This window comes from Phoenix dactylifera, unplaced genomic scaffold, assembly GCF_009389715.1.
Source record: "Phoenix dactylifera cultivar Barhee BC4 unplaced genomic scaffold, palm_55x_up_171113_PBpolish2nd_filt_p 000195F, whole genome shotgun sequence".
In the NCBI taxonomy this organism is placed as follows: domain Eukaryota; kingdom Viridiplantae; phylum Streptophyta; class Magnoliopsida; order Arecales; family Arecaceae; genus Phoenix; species Phoenix dactylifera.
Genome location: NW_024067719.1, coordinates 349,555 through 371,595, shown reverse-complemented (window position 1 = coordinate 371,595; position 22,041 = coordinate 349,555). Strand labels below are relative to the sequence as shown.

At 41.3% G+C, this 22,041-nt stretch overlaps 1 protein-coding gene across 3 annotated transcripts in view; it reads left to right on the top strand.

The window, feature by feature from the left end:
- Positions 1-19,575, top strand: part of LOC103696077 (probable sulfate transporter 3.3) — a 35,132-nt gene extending 15,557 nt beyond the window's left edge. For 2 of the 3 annotated variants that reach the window (XM_026800767.2, XM_008777593.3), the window contains 2 exons: positions 19,097-19,173; positions 19,254-19,575. In XM_026800767.2, coding sequence (XP_026656568.2) covers positions 19,097-19,173; positions 19,254-19,400 — 224 coding nt within the window. In that variant the 3' untranslated portion in view covers positions 19,401-19,575. The remainder of the gene's footprint in view (positions 1-19,096; positions 19,174-19,253) is intronic. The other variant, XM_026800766.2, reaches the window with a different exon arrangement.
- The last annotated feature ends 2,466 nt before the right edge of the window (positions 19,576-22,041 follow it).

The following is a 22,041-nucleotide window of genomic DNA, read 5'->3' as shown; positions in this document are numbered from 1 at the left end:
GCCCCAGGGATTGCTCTTGGAGTTGGCGGAAGATTCTTAGTCTTCGCAGCCTTGTCCGATGGAAGATGAGATATCGAGTGGGCAATGGGAGTATTTCACTTTGGTTTGACCATTGGCATTCTCTTGGTCCTCTTATTGAGGTGTTTGGGGAAAGGTTTATCTATGATTCTGGGCTTGAGCAGAATGCGAAGGTGGAGGCTATTATTGACGGCCAGGAGCGGCACTGGCCTATCTCTCGCTCCCCTACATGGCTTGAGCTCATTAGTAGTACTCCTACTTCATTCCGGCCAGATAGCAGAAGACCGGATGTCCTGCAGTGGATTGATGCTCCGAAGGGTTCCTTCTCTATTCGTGGTGTTTGGGAGTCGTTGCGCCCGCATCATAGTAGAGTGGACTGGTGGAAGCTTATTTGGCATAGCCAAGCTATTCCAAGAATGTCCTTTATTCTTTGGTTAGCCATCCGGGATGCCTTGTATACTCAAGCTAAGCTTATATGCTTTGGCATTATTCAAGTCGCCCAATGTGTTTTGTGTGGGGGTGGGCATGAGGATGTGGATCATTTATTTTTTGAGTGCCCATTCTCTTAGCGCATTTGGTCCATTCTTTGTGCCAAGTGTAATATTCCGTGGGCCTCGCGTAGATGGATGGATACGACCTCTTGGCTTTCTCACATGGATGGTCGTTCACTCTTGGGTTGAACTGCAAAGCTTATGGTGGCAGCTGCGGTCTACTACATTTGGAGGGAACGTAATGCTCGTTTGCATGGCGATGGCCTCGCGTAGATGGATGGATACGACCTCTTGGCTTTCTCAAATGGATGGTCGTTCACTCTTGGGTTGAACTGCAAAGCTTATGGTGGCAGCTGCGGTCTACTACATTTGGAGGGAACGTAATGCTCGTTTACATGGCGATGGCCCTACACATGAGTGTGTTCTTCTGACAGAGATTACTTTTTGTATTGTGACTCGGATTAATCTCACACGGGGTGTGATTCCATCTCCTGCTAATAGATGGCTTCACAGTTCGTGGGGATTCTCTGATGATATCTTTTGACACTCTCGTCATTTTGTTATTACAAGCTTTAGTTGTTGTGGCTAGAGGGGTATGCCCTCCTAGCCTTTGATTTCTAGGGTATGCTCTTGTGCATTTGTACGTCATTTCTTCAATTTGGATATATACACACTTACCTTTATCCAAAAAAAAACCATTGGGCTATCACTCGTGCTGGGGTCGACCCAAGCTTTTTTGGGGTCGGCTCATGTTACTGTTCATCAGTCTTGGGGTCGACTCAAACTTCTCTGGGGTCGACCCCTGGTACAGTGGGGTCGGCCCTTGCTACAGTGAGGTCGGCCTTCTCAGAAACCACAGAACCTTATTTTTCTGACTGTTTTCACTGGGGTCGACTCATGCTTTCTTGGGGTCGACCCATGCTACAGTGGGGTCGACCCAAGCTCCATTGGGGTCAGTCCTCTTAGGAATTCCAGAGACATGATTTTTGAACACTCATCCTGGGGTCGGCTCATGTTCTCTTGGGGTCGGCTCAAGTCTTCCTGGGGTCGGCTCAAGAAAACTTGGGGTCGGCCCTCTCAGTAAATTTCAGAGAGTTGTTTTCTTCGAGGTTACAAGTTGGGGTCGGTTCATGGTTCTTTAGGGTCGACTCTTCTCTTGGGGTCGGCCCTAGTTACTGTTCATCTGTACCATTTTTGCAAGTAATTGCTAGATCGTTCTAAAATGTGCCAGGGTCGACTCCACCTCTTCTAGGGTCGACTCCTACTCTGTGTCAAGTGTGTCACTCCGTGCCAGTGCATGCCATATGTATCAGGATCGACTCCAAACCTCTTTGGGGTCGACTCAACTCATAATTTTTTGCATCTTAAGGTTAGACTAGTTCATAGGATCAATAGAGCATATTTCAAATAATTTTGAGTGTATGGCACGATAGAGCATATTTTGCCCTTAAGAGTATACTTGACTTGAAACTTTGCCGAAATAGATTTAAAAGCTCTCTATCATTTTCTATTACATATTTTATCTCGTTGTTAATCATTGAGAGTCGTCTTGATCTCATTCTCTTAATGTATCGTGAATGTATCGAGGGCGTGGCATTCCTTAGTGATGTATCAAGTTAAACTGTGTTGTTAATTTGATTTTTTCTCAATTGTTGTGTTAATCATCGAAATAACATTATCATCCTCACTTTGCTTGATAATGAGTATCCTAGAAAAATACCTTCATCAGATTTGGTATCAAATTTTTTTAAGTTATCTTTTTCATTGTTTAGAACATAGCATATGCAACCGAAAATATGAAAATATGCAACATTTGGTTTTCTATTTCTCATGGGTTCATAAGGGATTTTCTTTAGGGATTTTCATGGTTTTCTATTAATGATATGACAAGCTGTGTTGACAGCTTTAGCCCAGAAATATTTAGGCATATTACATCATAAAGCATTGTCCTTGCCATTTCTCCAAGGATTCTATTTTTTCTTTCTACAACCTCATTTTGTTGTGGTGTTCTTGGTGCAGAAAAGTTATGTTCAATTCCATTTTTTGTGTAGAGCTTTTCAAAATCTTGGTTTTCAAATTCTGTACCATGATCACTTCTAAGTTTTACAGTTTATAAATCTTTTTTATTTAAGATTCTTTTATAAAGTTTTGCAAATGCAAAAAATGCTTCATTTTTAGGTGCCAAGAACAAAAGCTATATAAATCTTGAAAATTCATCCACAATCACAAAACCATAATGTTTGCCTCCTAAGCTTGCAGTTCTAGTAGGTTCAAATAAATCCATGTGGATAATTTCCAAAGGCCTAATGGTGGAAACAACATTTTTAGATTTAAAAGAGGTTCTAGTTTGTTTCCCTAGCTGACATGCATTGCACACTTTGTTCTTTTCAAACTTTAATTTAGGTAACAAGATCTTTTCGAATGATCTTTGAAATTAAGTCCATACTAGCATGAGCAAATTTTCGATGCCATAACCAGCTAGCTTCCTTGGCTTTCATAGCCACTAGATATTGCATATTTTTCATGAATATATGATCTAAATCTACCATGTATACATTCTCATGCCTATGTCCAGTAAAAACAATGTCGTTATTATGAGGATTAGAAATTAAGCACATAGAGGATTCAAAAGTTATTTTATAGCCTTTATCATAAAATTGACTGATGTTTAGCAAATTATGTTTCAATCCATCAATTAGTAAAACATTTTCAATGTAAGAGGATGGAGTGATTCGAATGTTACCTATACCAATTATTTTACCTTTGCGATTATTGCCAAAAGTAACCACTCCATTTTTTTTCAAGGGTGATGAACTGAGTTTCATCCCCTGTCATGTGTCTAGAACACCCATTGTCCAAGTACCATCTTCTGTTGGATCCTTGGATAGCTAGACACACTTACAAAACACCAATCAAATTTTCATCCTAGGTACCCAAGCTCTTTTGGGTCCTTGCTGGTTAGCAATAATGGTTCCTTTTGGAATCCAGATTTTCTTAAAAGATATGTTGCTTACAAGATTGCATGTTTTCAGATTACAAGGTGTATATTGTAGTGTGTTCTTGTTGAATCTAAACAGAATGGTTTCAGCATACACAGATGACAGATTTTCAGGGATGTTTGTAACAGATTTTTGTTTCTGCTCATCAGATTTGTAGTGAACTATTTCAGGATAAATAGAGAAGGATTTAACAAACATGTTTTTGAGTGATTTTGTTTGTTCCAAGGATGATATCCCAAACCAGCCTTGTCAAACACAACTCTTTGATTATCTAGAATTAAGTTCAGTTTTTCAGAGTTAAGGGTAAATCTTTCAACCAAAGGTTTTAACTTATTAACTTCTTTGGTTAACTTTTCATTAATTTCTGAAAGAAGCTCATTATTTTTGAAAGTAGCTCATTATTTTTCTAAAGTTTATCATTACTTTTAGTAAGAGATTGACTTTTTTGTTCTAATTCTTTATTTCTTAAAACAAGCATTTTGTATTCTAAGAGAAGATCTGAAAAAGCATCATGAAGTTCTTCAAATGAAAAATCTATTTAAGTTTCAGCACTTACCTCTTCTTCATATGCCATAAAGCACAGATTTGTTGATTCTTGTTGCTGCTCTTCGTCTTCTTCTGAGCTTGTTTCATCACTGCCACTCTAAGTGGCCATCATGGCCTTCTTCTTAAACTTTTTAGGAGTCTTTTTGAGCAGAGGGCATTCGGTTATGAAGTGACCCGATCTCTTGCATTCATAACAGGTCACTTGCTACTCCTTTTCTTTTTCTCTACTTTGCTCCCGCCGGATCACTGGGGTTTTCTTGAATCCAGATTTCTTCTTTCTGAAGAACTTTCTAAATCTCCTTGTGATCAAGGCCATTTCCTCACTGTCTTCAGAACCAAAACTACCGCTCTCATTTTCAGCTTGAGTTGACTTTAAAGCAATAGTTCTGCACTTCTTGGATTCATCTTCTTCGAGGCTCTGTTTCATGGAGAGTTCGTGAGTCATCAGTGAGCCCAAGAGTTCTTCTAGTGAGAGTGTGTTGAGGTCCTTGGCTTCTTGGATGGCAATGACTTTTGCTTCCCAAGTTCTTGGAAGTGACCTGAGAACTTTTCAGACAAGATCACTGTTAGAATAAAATCTGCCAAGACTTTTTAGACTATTAATAATATCAGTGAATCTAGTAAACATTTCAGATATAGACTCATTGGGTTCCATTTTAAACAGTTCATATTTGTGCACTAACATGTTAACTTTAGATTCTTTAACCTGGTACTAGCCTTCGTGTGTATCTTCCAGCCTATCCCAGATTTCTTTTGCAGACATGCAAATGGATATGCGATTAAATTCACAAGCATCTAATGAACAATATAAAACATCATGGTCTTTGCATTTAGCTGAGCCATTTTTTTATCATGATCATCCCATTCCCCTCCAGGTTTGGGTAGTGAGATGCTTTTACTGATTTTTGTGGGTGTGTGCGGCCCATTGACTATGATGTTGCATAGATCATAGTCAAATGCTTGGATGAATGTGCGCATGTGTGCTTTCCAATATGTATAATTTGTGCCATTAAAGAGTGGTGGTCTATTTGTGGATTGCCCTTCGGCAATAGAGGTTCCTAATGGCGCTACCGTGATCTTTAACTCTTGATGGTTAAGATCAAAAGAAGTTGAGTATCAAGCTCTAATACCACTTGTTGCCCAGCTATGCAGCCCAAGAGAGGGATGAATTGGATTTTTAAATTTTTTTTAACTAGAATGCAGCGGATAAACTATAATTTCAACTTGAAGGATATAATGTGCTTTAAGCAATAAATGAATAAAGGCAGAAGTTAAAGTGCAATAGTGTAAAGAGAAAAGCACACACAAACACAAAAAAATTATAGTGGTTCAGTGTAACCCACACCTATATCCACTCCCGAAGACTCTTAGAAATTTTACTATAATCACCCAGATTACAGTATGGTTGATTTTCGAGCTTACAATCCAACTCGCTATTTTTTCAGGATCACAACGAATATAGTTGGTTTTCACAGGATCACCAACCACAATCTTAACACGTTTGTTTTTCGGGTTCACAAACAACCCAATCGGTTTTCACAGGCTACCAACCAAAACCTTATACGATTGTTTTTCAGCTTCACAAACAACCCAATCGGTTTTCACAGGCTCACCAACCAAAATTTTACATGATTGTTTTCTAGGTTCACAAATAATCCTGTCAGTTTTCATAGGCTCACCAACCAAAACATTAATCCTTGTTAAATTCTCTAATTTAACAACTTCCAATTAAGGTTTGGAAGAACCTTTCTTAGTTTTAGAGCAAATATAACTGTTACAGTAGAAATAAAGCTAAGTAATAAATGTTGTAACAATGTAAATAAAGCTTCAAAATAAATGTAACAATAAAAGTAAAATTGAAGCTTTGATGATGGTCATTCACTGCAGCTGAAGATCTTGAATGCACAGCAGCAACTTCTCTGTTGAATATTTTAACTAGTTTCCTCACAATATAGTTTTTCCTGGAAGGCTCTGTTGTGAGGATTTTTTTCTTTTAAAGCTTGGATTTTGGGTGATATGATATTCTCACTTGATCCTCTCCCTCATCATTTTTTTTTCTTGGTGTTACTTTGAATTTATAGATTGTAAACTTTTTAGGAGTACTAGATAGTTATCACACCAAGAAACTATCCATTGTCACCTAGAAGAAGTACTGTTAAAATAGCCGTTGGAGCTGTCAGGATGCCATGGGTCGACTCACCAAGTTTGGGGGTCGTCCCGTGTACAAAGAGAGACGGCTCACTAAACATAGGAGTCGGCTCTTTTCTTCAATCCATATAAAGTTTCTGCGTTTGCCTCTAGGGTTGACTCGTCAATGTCGGGAGTCGACTCATGTAGATATTGGGTCGGCTCTTCAAACACAAGAGTCGCCTCATTCCTTTAGTGCTCATAGATTACCTGCGCTCCCCCAAGGGTCGACTCAATAATGTCGGGGGTCGGCTCGTGTATAAATTAAGTCACCTTTTTAAACATAAGAGTCAGCTCATGTAGTTGGTCTCAGGCGGTGATTCTTCTCTATTTTTTTTGAACTACATAGTGGTCGACTCAGTTTCTGTATGGGGTCGACTCATTAAGTTTTTCACAGATTTTCCAGAGAGCTTTGATTTTATTCTTCTTGATTCTTGGAGGTTGTAAATGCAACTTTTGTCTTGAAGTCTAACTCTTCACATTTAAGCCAACATCATTAGAGTAACACATTTAACTCAATTGTTTTTGTGATCATCAAAATCCATCCTTTGATTAACATTCACCATCAAATTCCTACCAACTGCAACCTTCCCATTGTTGAAACCAATTAGTGGCCATAAGCTTCCCCAATTATTGGTGAAACTCTAGCCATTGTCCATGACTCGGCATGCACCATTACAATGGCCATAAGCTCAACCAACCGACACACCGGTAGCATCAAATTGAAGCAACCCTAGACCCAAATAACAATAAACGCTCTGGTTTAATAGCTCGAGAAATAGATGGCTGAGACCAGTATGACCATGACATTGATTAGGCCTCTTTACAAAATGGCCTGCCCATATGCACTCCCAATGTTGTAGCGAGCAACATCAGTAAACCTCTACGAGGTGTCAAATGTTGCAACTCATCATGCTAGAACCAAGACCACAACTAGTAACCTATCAAGGACGAACAGATAGACATCATGACAATAGCATGTTTCATCGTTTATAACTTCTTAGGAAAGTTGGAGTCTACAATGTTCCAACATTGGCTAGCCTTGATTGATGACTACTTTAGTTCGCACCTTTTATTTGATTGGAAGCAAGTCCAATTCTCCCATTAATTTGTGGCAAGGGAAATTCATCCAAGCCTAACACTAAGAAGTATATCAACCTGACTGCCCTAAATGCACCAAAATTTGGAGCATAATGACAAGGGTTAGGCTATGTAACTACGAAGTATTTCACCAAAACCCTCAACCACTGCCAACCAGGTTGGGAAGAGCAGACCAAATTACTTAAGGAGAAGATTGAGTCTTCTACAAAATACCTTAACGAAGAACAAGAAGTCGAGTGCATTTTTCATGATGAAGAGAAACCTAGCTATCACTCCTTTGCACTTCATAAAGTCCTTATCATACCTTGGGAGGAGGAGAAGGTGGACTGGAGGTGCAATAACATCTTCAAATAATATTTTTTGCCAAGAGTGCTACATCACTATCATCATTCATAGTCGCGGTAGCAAGAATTTGGTCTCCAAAGAACTCATGGAGAACTCAAGCTTAAGACCATATGCCAACCTACCTCTTATTGAGTAGCTCGGGTCAATGACTAATCCATATAGGTCAACCACAGGTGCCTCAAATTCTTTAGATGGAACAAAGGGTAGGAGAATGAAGTTTGATGCATTTTCATCCCTATGAAGGTTTGCCATCTCTTTCTTGGGCGTATGTAGCTTTATGATCATGGTGTCACCTATTGTGGTCACGACAAAATCTACACATTTACTTTCCAGAGAAAGAAGATTAAGATTATGCCTTGACCTAATAAAGAGATGAAGAAGAAGATGGAGCTAAGGAAGAATAATGTTATGAGCCCTAAGTTATTTTTGTCCAATTGTTTGAGTAGGGGAAGAAGACTAGCTTTGGCTCGGCCTTGGTAGCTAAAGAAGCCAAGGCACACATGGAAGGCAAGTAGGAGTATCCACTAGAGATCCACCAGTTCCTCTTAGATATTTGAGGATGTGGTCCTTGAGGACTGTGAAATGGGCTCCCACGCATAAGGAATATATGCATACCGTCAACCTAGTTGTGGAGTACCATTGCCAAACCATCCACACCACTGCATGAGCATCAGTAAACAAGAATAATTAAAGCGACAGTTTGATGGATGTTTACAAAAGGAGCTTCATTTGGGAGAGCCTTAGTTAGCATGGAGTACTAGCCTACTCGATCCCAAGAATGATGGATCTTGTAGGGGTTGCATTGATGGTCGAGCAACAAATAAAATAATTGTCAAGTATTGGTTTGTATTACCAAGACTCAACGATAAGCTTGACATTCTAGCTGGCTCAACTACCTTCTAAAAGAATGACCTAAAGAGTGGCTACCATCGAATTGGAATAAGGTTGGAAATGAATGGAGGATGACATTCAGGACTAAAGAGGGGCTCTATTAATGGATAGCGATGCTCTTTGGTCTTACCGGTAAACCCAACAATTTTATTTGGGTCATGAAACACATTCTGAAGCCTTTCATTGTCTATTAATGTCAACTTTATCATTGTCTACTTTGATGACATGTTTATCTATAGTAAAACTCTAGAGGAGCACTTGGACCACCTTTGGCAAGTCATGAGGACCCTTACATGAATCCAAAGAAATGCACCTAGATGCAACCTAAAGTACTCTTCCTCAAGTTCAACATCTTCAAGGATAGCATTAAGGTTGATCTACAAAGGTCAAAGCAATTACTGAATAGCAACACCCACAAACATCCATGAAGTCAGAAGCTTTCATTCAGTGGCTACTCTCTATGACCAATTCACCTACTACATCAGCACCAAGATGACTCCGACCACTAAGTGCATGAAGAAGGAACCTAGAGCTGCTAAACAAGCATTTAAAGACATCAAATGGTGAATGACCAGACCCTAGTACTGTGCCTATCCGACTTGTAGTAGGTGTTCAAAGTCCATGTGACTCCTCTCACATAAAGATTGGAGGAGATAGTCTTTTAGAAGGATATCTAGTGACACGTACGAAAGGATTACAAAGCGAATCCCAACAACGTGCAGCTCGGTCTATCGAAAATAATCGATCAGCCTTCCTAGCGTGGGTACCTAGTCTCTATGACTTAGGTCATGCCTAACAACAATAATGCAGCGAAACACAACACCAGAAAATACCACGAAGGGGAAGGAGAAATGTAGGGGAAGAGAACTTTATTGAATAACCACTCAACTGATTACAATAAGCTCTCTTGGCCTCTCCAGCTCTACCGGATCCTAATCCCTCCCCTTTGAGGGTCCTCTTATAGAGGAGCAACCTCCAGTTACAAGTCTCTCACGAACTCAACTTCCCATGCACAAGATAAGGATGAATTTTAGATAAGATAGGAAAACCCCGATTCCTGCAAGATTCTGCATAATCAGATAAAACAGCCAAGTTCATGCCTCAAATGAACTCGGATTACCATGAAACTAGATTCTTTGGATTCGGGACGAAAAACCCTTCCAGATGGCACCTTTTCCACTTTGAACGGACTTCTGTAGAGTTCCCGAAATGCCCCTCAAAGTGAAAGCGCGTGGAAATAGCGTTACAACCACGTCTTCTAACCATACACGTTTTCAGTTATAAAAACGTGTTAAAATGTGTCCCTTGCCTTTTGGAGACTTATGCCACGTTCCTCCATCAGTGGCATATATTTTCATGCATCCCAATTTCCCGGATTCAGTCCATGCTTCGAGATAAGCCCACAACGCTGAATCAGTCTCATTGCAGCAGCTTTCCTCTTAATGATGAACCAACATGTATTCTCAACAATACACGCCTTGGAGCACGTGCCCACGGCCCCATGCTCTTGGGTATTCCATCTACATCTTGCACACGTTTCCCTAGATGATCCTAGGGCCCAGATTTGGTCTCCAAGATGCCCAAATCTCTAGAGAGCACCGTCAGACCTCGAACCCGTCCAGCGACCTGATCTGGTTTATACCTTGATCCGCATCCGGTCCAGCCCCGATTCGAGGAGCCGTGACACCCTCCCCCACCTAAGCCGAAGTCGCCCCTGACGAGGCTAGGCGGTACTCGTTGATGATATCCTCAAACTGCCATAGTTCGTCACCATATTCCCAGCTTGCTTCTGAATCTGATAGTCCTTTCCATCGGACTAAGTATTGCACACGATTACCCTTTTTCCTGTCCGCCTTGATTTCAGAAACCTTCTTGGTGTAATGAACTCGTACGGCCACTAGAGCTCGCCCGCTTCAAGCCCGAGAAGGGTTAGTTGTGTCCTCTTTGAACGGTTTCAATAGGGACACATGGAACACCGGGTGCACTTTCAGCTTGGAAGGCAGCGACAATCGGTATGTTGTCTCTCCAATTCGATGTGTAATGATGAAGGGACATTCATACCTCCTCACAAGTGCTTTGTGATAGCCCGACTTCAATTTCATGTGATGGTAAAGCTTCACCAATACCCGATCACCAACCTGAAATTCAGCTGCCCGCCGCTTTATGTCAGCCCACTTCTTCATCCGTTTGGTCGCCTTCCACAAGGAGACCTGAACCAAATCTGTATCCTCCTTCAGATCCCTCACGAATCTGTAGGCGGTCGGACTACGTCCCATGTAGTCCGCTGCGATACTTCCCGGAGTGTCTGGTTGCAGCCGTGTAATCACCTCGAATGGTGATTTACCTGTCGACTCCGATCGCTATAAGTTGTAGCTGAATTGTGCTTGGTCCAAGAGTCGCACCCAATTCCGCTAGTTGGCACTCACATAGTGCCTCAAATACATCTCCAATAATGCATTGGTTCGCTCTGTTTGGCCATCGGTCTGAGGGTGGAAGGCCGTGGACATCTTCAGCTTTGTTCCGAGTATCCGAAATAACTCCGTCCAGAACCTCCCCGTGAAGCGAGCATCGCGATCAGAAACGATACTCCGCGGTATCCCCCAATATTTCACCACATATGTAAAGAATAACCGCGCCACGTCCTCCGCATGGCAAGTAGTAGGTGCTGCAATGAAGACTTCGTACTTCGAGAAGCGATCCACCACTACCATGATAGAGCTATTCCCATCCGCCAGAGGTAGCCCGATGATGAAGTCCATGGAGACACTCTCCCACGGATGCTCTAGTATAGGTAATGGCTCCAACAACCCCGCAGGCCGTCAATATTCAATCTTGTCTTGTTGGCATAGTAGACAAGTGCGAACATACTCCTCGATGTCATCCCGCATCTTCGGCCAATAGTGGTTATGTTCTATGAGAGCTTGGGTCCGATGCACCCCCTGGTGTCCCGCCACATAGAATCATGGTGTTCTCGCAACACCTCGCGTCTCAGCCCTCCACCTGAAGGCACATAGACACGTCGCCCTTGTGTCAAAATCAGCCCTCCTTCGGTCCAGAAACGGTGCGCCTTGCCGTCTTTGATGAGTTCACCCATGGAAGTGGCCCATTGATCCTTCTCCATCTCGGCCTTGACCCTCTCCATTAGGTTACTTGCTGGTCCAGAAAAGGAAGAGACTGCAGCCAGCTGTGCCTTTCTACTCAAAGCATCAGGGACTGAATTAGTTCGGCCCGGCTTGTACTCGATGTCGAAATCGAATTCAGCCAGAAACTGCTGCCATCTCGCCTGCTTGGGGGTGAGTTTTGGTTGGGTTTGAAAGTAGCTTGTGGCCACATTATCCGTGCGCACCACAAACTTAGATCCGAGGAGGTAATGACGCCAGGTTCGAAGACAGTGCACAATTGCAGTCATCTCCTTTTCATGAACCGTATACCTGCGCTTGGTGTCGTTCAACTTCCGACTCTCGTAGGCCACTGGGTGCCCTTCCTACATGAGCACCCCTCCAATGGCAAAATCTGATGCGTCGGTGTGGACTTCAAAAGAAATAGAAAAGTCCGGTAGCACGAGGACCGGCTCCGCCGTGACCGCCTGCTTGAGATGATCAAATGCCTCCTGACATTGGTTTGACCACTGCCATGGTCGATCCTTCTTTAACAAATCCGTCAGTGGGGCGCATAACTTCGAATATCCGGTGATGAACCTCCTATAGTAATTTGCCAAGCCAAGAAAAGAGCGTATGTGTGTAACACGTGTAGGTACCTCCCACTCGGCTATGGCTGAAATTTTTGAGGGATCGATCATGAGCCTTCCATCCCCAATGATGTGCCCGAGGAACGGCACCCTCTGCTGCGCAAACACACACTTCTCCCTCTTCACAAAGAGTTGGTGCTGCCGTAGGGTAGAGAAGACTTGCCTCAGGTGTGCCACATGCTCATCCAATGTCCAGCTGTATACAACAATGTCATCCAAGGATACTACCACGAATTTATCAATGAAGTCGTGGAGTACACGCTGCATCAAAGCACAGAAAGTTGTTGGTGCGTTGGTGAGGCTGAAAGGCATGACAAGGTACTCGAAGCTCCCGTACCTTGTCACACATGCAGTCTTCTCAATGTTCTCCTCCACCACGCGAACCTGATAGTACCCGCTGCGAAGATCCAACTTGGAAATCCATCGTGCCTTGCCAAGTTGATCAAACAAATCATCAATCCGAGGAATGGGGTACTTGTTCTTCATCGTGAGCTTGTTGAGGGCCCTGTAGTCGATGCAGAGTCTCAACGAACCATCGTGCTTCTTCTGAAAAAGTACCGGTGCTCCATACGGACTCTTCGAAGGTCAAATGAACCTGCTGTCCCACCAACTTCGTTAGCTGCCTCCTCAGCTCTTGGAGTTCAGGTGGGGCCATCCTATATGGTGCTTGAGCTGGTGGACGTGCTCCATGCACCAAATCAATCCGATGATCGATTTCTCTTTTTGGCGGCAATTGCTTGGGTAACTCGGGGGGCATCACATCCCCGAATTTAGTGAGAACACCCTCGATGGGCGCTGGAATCTCCTCTCCTTCCAGTAGTTCTTCCTCCTGAAGGGACGCAATATATGTTGGAAGTCCCCTTCTCAGCCCCTTAGCAAGTTGCATCGCCGATAGGACTCGCTGCGGAGTCCTTTTAACTCGCTTTCCTGGAACTATGCAAGCTCCACTCGGATTCAGGACCACCACCACATCTGAATCCGGCTTTATCATGGCTTGTAGCTAGGTAAGCAAAGACATGCCGATGACCACCTCGTAGTCGTCGATCGGGGCGACCACCGCTGTCACCCGTCTGGTCCATGCGCCGAATTGGATCTCAACATCCTTCGACGTTCCGCTGGTAGCCACTTCTGTGGAGTTGACCATCTTGAACGTGTGTTCATCATGTTCAATCTTCAGATTTAACCTCTTTGCCGTAGCTAGGTCCACGAAGAAGTCAGTGGCACCCGTATCAACGAGTGCCTGGAAGATGTGACCACCAATGCAGATAGGTGCATAGAGCAGACCTCGTAGCCCCTTGGCCTTCAGGGCATTGAGACTGAGTGAGCCCATCCTTTGGTCGGTCTCTTCCTTCTCCTCCACCACCATAGATGCTATCTTGCCCCTCAATGGACAGTCCTTCACCTTGTGCGGTCCATTGCAAATATAGCATGAGATAGTGCTGGTACCTTGTGCCACCCCTTTGCCCTTCGCTTGGGAAGCCCCTCCATTCGAGGAGCTCGGATTCGAGCCTTTTGTACCTCCTTTGTGACCTGATTTCACTCCCCCACCTTTGCCCTGTTTCGATGCTTGGGCTTTGGGAGCTGTGGGTTGAGTCTTGAACTCGATGAGAGCCTCCGCTTGAGCTATCGCCTCGTTCAAACTCTGGACTCCTCTTCGCTGCAATTCAATCTTTGCCCACGGTTTGAGCCCATCAAGGAAAGTGAAGAGAGAGTCCTCGTTGCTGAAGTCTGGTACCTCCAACAACAATTCGCTGAACTCTCGCACATACTCACGCACATCGCCCTTTTGCATGAGTTGCCGTAGTCGTGCTCGAGCATCATCCTTAGCGAACGCGGGGAAGAATTGCTTTCGAAGTTCAGTTTGGAACTGTACCCAAGTGGTGATTGGAACAGCCCCTCGCTTCACATCGTCGGCCCGACGTCGCCACCAAAGCATCGCCACGTCCCTCAAGAACATGGCTGCCGTGCTCACCTTCATGGCTTCCTCCCTCATGCCGGTAACCTGCAAGTATTGCTCCAAGGCGAAAAGAAAGTTATCCACCTCCTTCGCGGACCGTCGTCCGCAGAACTCTTGTGGCTTGGGAACATCAAGCTTGTGCAGGGGGCGGGGGCGCGTAGCCTCTCTTGTGACCTCCATTGTCAATGGAGAAGAGGATACGCCTGTGGTGGTACTCTCCTTTAAAAGGTCAACCACCTGATTTTGGAGAGCCTTCACCATGATCTCCAACTCCTTGTTACGCCGCAGCACTTCCTTATAGCGCCACTCCATATCGAAGGAATTCTGGTTCAGCTGAGCGGCGATTTCATCTCGGAGGGTTGCGTCCCTACCCTCAAGGTCCTCCATCCGTCCTTCAACCTCAGCTATTTGGGCCTCGCACCTCCGTAATCGATTGTCGGCGGAGATAACCAGAGATGCAATACGTAACCCATACAGAGAATCATCAACTGGATGCGCTCCACCCATCGCCGTGCCTCCTCCTGAGTCTAGATTAGGATCCATGGTCGAGGATGATGCGTCCGCCATTCCCACTTTGGAAGTTACCGTAGAGGTCGTCTCCTTCATTTCTGGTATGGCTCTGATACCAAGTGACACGTACGAAAGGATTACAAAGCGAATCCCAACAACGTGCAGCTCGGTCTATCGAAGATAACCGATTAGCCTTCCTGGCGTGGGTACCTAGTCTCTATGACTTAGGTCACGCCTAACAACAATAATGCAGTGAAACATAACACCAGAAAATACCACGAAGGAGAAGGAGAAATGTAGGGGAAGAGAACTTTATTGAATAACCACTCAACTGATTACAATAAGCTCTCTTGGCCTCTCCAGCTCTACCAGATCCCAATCCCTCCCCTTTGAGGGTCCTCTTATAGAGGAGCAACCTCCAGTTACAAGTCCCTCATGAACTCAACTTCCCATGCACAAGATAAGGATGAATTCTAGATAAGATAGGAAAACCCTGATTCCCGCAAGATTCTGCACAATCAGATAAAACAGCCAAGTTCATGCCTCAAACGAACTCGGATTATCATGAAACTAGATTCGTTGGATTCGGGACGAAAACCCTTCCAGATGGCACCTTTTCCACTTTGAACGGACTTCTGTAGAGTTCCCGAAATGCCCCTCAAAGTGAAAGAGCATGGAAACAGCGTTACAACCACGTCTTCTAACCATACACGTTTTCAGTTATAAAAACGTGTTAAAATGTGTCCCTTGCCTTCTGGAGACTTATGCCACGTTCCTCCATCAGTGGCACATATTTCCATGCTTCCCAATTTTCCGGATTCAGTCCATGCTTCGAGATAAGCCCACAACGCTGAATCAGTCTTGTTGCAGCAGCTTTCCTCCTAATGATGAACCAACATGTATTCTCAATAATACACGCCTTGGAGCACGTGCCCACGGCCCCATGCTCTTGGGTATTCCATCTACATCTTGCACACGTTTCCCTAGGTGATCCTAGGGCCCAGATTTGGTCTCCAAGTTGCCCAAATCTCTAGAGAGCACCGTCAGACCTCGAACCCGTCCAGCGACCTGATCTGGTTTATACCTTGATCCGCGTCCGGTCCAGCCCCGATTCGAGGAGCCGTGACATCTAGTGGCATCTGTAGCAAGAAACTAACTTAATAGTGCAAAGCGGTGCTACTCTACAAGGAATTCGTACCCTACTCTAACCACAAAGCTTTTATCTACCTGAACTCCAAGAGGAAGTTGAAATACAAGCATGCCAAGTGGAGCATATTTCTATAAGAACACACCTTCAAATTTCTTTACAAGGTAGTAGTTGAAACCAAGGTCGCTGACACCCTAACTTGGTGAGCTTTTCTAATTGGGTAGATGTCTGTTGAATAACTGGGATCAGCCAACTCAAAGGACTTTGGTAAATCTATAATGCCTTGAAAGAGGTAGAATTGACTCTGTATTCTAGGGACCTCAATGCATGATGTTCATCCAAGAGTTGTAGGCACGAGAACTAGTTGGATATTCTAGCCAAAGTTGTCACTTTTGAAGGAGCATTTCTACTATTCTAGTATCAAAAGGGAAATAAGAAAAGCTATTAGGAGGTGTTACATTTGCTAGATGACCAAGTCCAAGATGTTGACACTTAGATCCTACACTCTCTTGCTTGTCCTTGAGAGGCCATGAGAAGCCCTAAGCATGGGCCTTGACCTAGGGTAATGCAAGACCGAATGAGGATACGGTTCCATGTGGTGGTGGATCGATTTCTAAAATAGCCCATTTCAACCCCTATAGAAAGCTTGTCGATTCTTCAAGGAGGTAGCTTGCCTACACAGGATTCCATGAAAAAGATAATAGTGTCCAACTCTGACATCAAATTCACTAGCTACTTTTAGAGAATATTGCGGGGGCCAAGCTAAGCACTAAGCTAGACATTTTAGTTCCTTTTATCCCCAGAGAAATAGACGTACTAAAGTTGTAAATAGAAGTTTGGGGAGCGTCCGCAAGCAGATTTTGCTTGCAATAGCATCATCAATTGTTTAACAAGATAATTTACCTTTGAGATACTATTAGGACTAATACCATGATAGCTAGCAGATTTGAACCCACTGCCAATATCCAATGGGCCTTCACTCAAGTGATCAAATTTCTAGCACCACATCTAGCAAATCTATAAGGAAGTTAGGAAGATGATCGCAAACAACAAGTAGTACTAAGAGAAAACAAGAAGCACCAACAAATCCACTTCAAACCTATGATAAAGTGCTCATAAGTAATAGATTAGAATGGCATCCACCTATTTCTCATAACAAGTTGTAGCCTAATAAGTATCTTGGGCTCATTAGCATTATTAACTGAGTAGGACATAATGTATCTTCACCTCAGCTCCACCTTCAACATCATCAACCATGCACCCTATTTCATAGGATAAGAAGCATGGATGACAAACATAATCAAGAAGAGGTATGGGAGGGCTTATGTGGGTGCAAAAGGTGGATGGAAAATAGCGAAAGTATTCACTTGGTCTCTTATGCATGTGAGTATAATCATGGCTTTTAAGTGCTTAAATAAACTTCTCCTCAGAATATATAGACTTAGAATCTTGCGGTAACTTTAATAAACTCTATCTAAATTGTAGAGGATAAAAAAGATAGAATACATATATAGAACCAACTAATCCAACTTAACACCAAAGCTACACTATATGAAGTCATAAACTGTTGGAAAAGGTTGGCAAAGCTTTGTTCCCAAGTGATGGTTGGAACCTCGACTTCATATTAGACTCATTCACGATGCTAGAAAAGTAGCTATGGAAGTGGGCTTGGATATCTTTGTGCTCTTGAAGAATAGAATCACAAAGCACTCACAACATTGTTAAGATTGTAAATATTGTTGGGTGTGAGAAAATTTCCTTCTAGTGTTAGATGGCCATAAAAGAACTCGGTGATATGCCTTTTGTCTAATAGTTGGAGACATATGAGGGCATGGTGTGACATGAGTTAGGTAGTTATCATAGAAGATCAGATGAAGTCATTCAAATAGAGAGGCTTGGGCTGTGCCCAAATTCATTATAATAGATTATTCAATACATGATTAGTACCTATAGGTCTCTAAAAGAAAGCTTTCTAATTTTTGAAAGATGTAATGGAGACTGTCTTCCACTTTTCTTAACATTATAAGAAATTCTCATTTAATTATCAATTATTTCTTCTCATATCATTTAATTTAATCATGAGAAGAATAAGAAAATTTACATTTTTTGAGTTCATTCAATTATGATATTAAATAACAATTATTATCTCAAAATAACGTGTATATAAATTAAAACTTTCTGATTTTCTTATAGCAAAATTGTTATATCAAGTAGCACTATCATAAATTTTACTTTTTGAAAACTCCTAATTATTTAAGATTTAATGCATTATTCTATGAATAATTTTTAAAGTAAAGTAAGATATTGAACCAAATATTTTTGCATTATAAAAGATCTAACTTAATAACTATCAACGAGCATTAACAAATAAATAACTATATTTTGTACTAGAGTACTAGTCCAAATTTAGGTATGTTAGTTATGGTGATTTCTCTCCCATTTTTATTAAAAAATATCTCACTTACCTTTATAATAATAATGAACTAAATGCCTCTACTTTTATCATTTAATTTATGCATGAGAAAATATAAGATAATCTATATTTTTGATGTTACTAATGCTATAGATTGAGAACCCATCAAAACTGTGCTAAACTTAAACATTGCCTATCAAAATATGAATTTAGATCTACAGAATATAGATTCTACTATAACATTCCATCATAAATATTCTCTTGTTTATAAAAAAAAAATCATAAATATCCTCTTAATAATAGCATGTACAAAATCAAACTTTTGATTTTCTTATAGCGAAAAGGAAGATGATGATTGCTTCACCTTATCCCTAGTGTGGAACTATCTAGCTAAAAAACTCCTAGTTAATGTTTGGAGTGAGGTAAAAAATACAAAATTTTATTTTGTGGCTGGTTTGGGTGAGCCTTCGCACAACAGTTAGGTTGCTTCTATGATTTGTAGGTCATGGATTTGAAACAAGAAAACAATCTTTTCATGCATTGAGGTAAGGTTGCATACTTCTAACCCTTCTTACACCTTGTAAGTGTAGGATCCTCATGCGTTGGACTTCTCCTTTTTCATCATATAGCATTAACAAATAATTAGCTATACTTTGTACAAGATTACTTCAAGTTTAGGTACTTTAGTTAATACTATTATACATGTTATGTTGGGCATTAATGCCTCTGATAATTGATTTCAGCTGTATCTACAATAGATACAAGTGGAGTTTCATTCTTAGTTGACCTAAAGAAGTCAATGGAGAAACATGGACTTGAGGTATTTTATGGAGATAAAATTATTTTTATTTCTTGCTAGTAGTATGATATATGAAATGGTGATGGTTAATTTGGTTACAGCTTGTTCTCATAAATCCTATGGGAGAAGTGATGGAGAAATTACAGCGAGCAAATGGTGTTCACAATTTCTATGGAGTAGATTCTCTTTATTTGACAATTGGGGAGGCCATTATTTCACTTTCTGCTTTGCAAAAGGAGTCTGCATGAAATGATTAGACAAAATTTTTAACATAAATCTACATATCAAAACTGTTGTCTGTTACACATTTCTCCATTTGTGATGTACTTGTTTTACTTCCTACCATTTTTGATTAATATACCCATATAAAAGTTGTGCATCTACATTTTGTATTTCATGCAATATATAAAGCATTTTTTAACATTTTGCTTTCTTGCGATATGCATTCTCTTGAGACAATCTACCTTAACCACTAGCCAAAAATTATAATAAGTAAATATCCTAATAACTGGCAGAAGATAGTTGTATTTTCCTTGTAATTCCGAGGGGAAGTTCTTTTATGATGATTGCATTTTTTAGCAAAAAATTGGTTTGCATCATTATTTATTTCATTTTGAAGTTTAAATGAAAGGAGAAATAGTTGTGTCATACATAATCTTTTAAAAAAAGCATGGTCACCTAATGATTTGCAAGAATCATAGTCATTTATTAAAGCTAAGAATTCTTAATGTTAAACACCTTAAAAGCTGCCCTAACTGAAAATTGAAAGATCCTTGTATTACTTTGAAGCCAAAAGTTCCATCACAAGACTACAAAAACTTCAAATTGTTAGAAGTATAGTATGCCCTAAAAGTCATTTGCAAAACTAGCCTAGGTATTGATGACATATCAATGCTATTTCATTTATACACAGTCATGAACAATATTGGGTCATGTCACATATAAGAGTCAGAAGTATCACTATGTTGGAAGCATGATCAAGTGGATCGAGTGTTCTCCATAGAAAGAATTGGATCATTTTGGCAATTAAAAATTCTTGACAACTAAGGATGAGGATGGGTATTGCATTCATATGCCTGCCATTATGACAAGAACCCACCAGGAGACCTGCCCTAGGAACCCTTGAATCAATTTGCTATACTTGCCCCGAGATCGCTAGAAAAACAAGTTGTAGGAGATCAGATTAGAACTCTAAGGAAACTAAGTCCTTAAAACCCTAATCCTTGAAGACGCCACAAAGGTTGATCACTCCCTTTGATAAGTCAGAATTTTGTATTCTAATCCAAGAACACAAAAGAGCATAGCAAAGCTTGCCAACACTTTAATTCATTCATAATAATCCCTTGGTTACATATGGCAGCCTTTATATAGGCTTCAAACTAAGCTATTGGAAAGGACACCATCCCCTTTCCAAGGCAATAAGTAAAAAAACGTTTTCCAAGTCACAACTTCCAAGTTACAACTTCAAAATAATAAATGACACAACTTTCAAGGTTCCTAACTACGAAGTACATGAATAACTTAGGAAAAACGAGTTGACAAGTCAAAACTTCATGTACAAGTAATTAGGAACACAACAAGACTCAAGCCCAAAAGTACCCACGAAAAATGGGCCTAAATAGCATCTCCACGTGGATCAGCCTTGTTTAATGGCTTCAAGCTTTGTTCTTCAGCATTTACTATGTAAAGATAAGTGATCAATCTTGGTGAAGCCTTAGAGTCTTCTAGAGCAGCCTCCTTCTCTTGAATTTCCATGACTAGTCCATATAAAGCTTCTTTCATTTGTTTTGCCCTTGCTCTAGTCATTGGACTTCCAATTCCTTGTAATGGATCTTTGGAATTAGCTTGAACCATTCGGCCAGCCCCTTGATCTCTATCATTTCCTCCCTCCTCGAAAGGATTCGTCCTCGAATCACCTACATCAAATAAGGATAAATCAGCAACATTAAAAGTAGCACTAATATTACTATAGTTGCTTGGCAAATCCAGCTTGTAGGTGTTGTCATTGATCCTCTCTAAGACTTGAAAAGGTCCATCTCCTCTAGGCTGTAGTTTGGATTTTCGTTGTGTTAGAAACCGTTCTTTCCTCATATGCACCCAGACCCAATCACCAGGTTCAAAAACAATCTTTACACGTCCTTTGTTGGCTTGCTTAGCATATTGCTCATTCTTCTTTTCAATGTTAGCCCGAACCTTGGCATGTAAATCCTTCACAAATTCTGCCTTTTGCTTTCCATCAAGATTAGCACGTTCTTTAGTAGGCAAAGATAGAAGAATGAAGTAGAAGAATGAACAGTTCTGTTGTATGCAAACTCAATGTGCGGTAAACATTTTTTCCATTGCCTTAAGTTCTTTTGAATGATGGTACGTAACAAAGTAGTGAGTGTCCTATTAACTACTTCAGTTTGTCCATCCGTTTGAGGATGTGCAACAGTAGAAAATAAGAGTTTAGTTCCTAATTTATTCCACAAGGTGCGCCAAAAATGACTTAGGAACTTCACATCTCTATCACTAACAATTGTCTTAGGCAAACCATGCAAACGAACTATGTCTTTAAAGAACAAGTCAGCAATATGTATTGCATCATTGGTTTTAGAACATGCAATGAAATGAGCCATTTTGCTAAATCTATCAACAACAACAAATATGCTGTCCTTTCCACTTTGAGACCTTGGTAATCCTAAAACAAAATCCATAGAAATATCAATCCAAGGTTGGTTAGGCACGGGTAAAGGTGTATACAAGCCATGTGGTAAAACTTTAGATTTCGCTTGTCTACATGTAATGCATTTATCATAAACAGCTTGCACATCATGCTTCATGTTAGGCCAATAAAAATGTTCATGCAAGATATCTAAAGTCTTTTGCACACCAAAATGTCCCATCAGA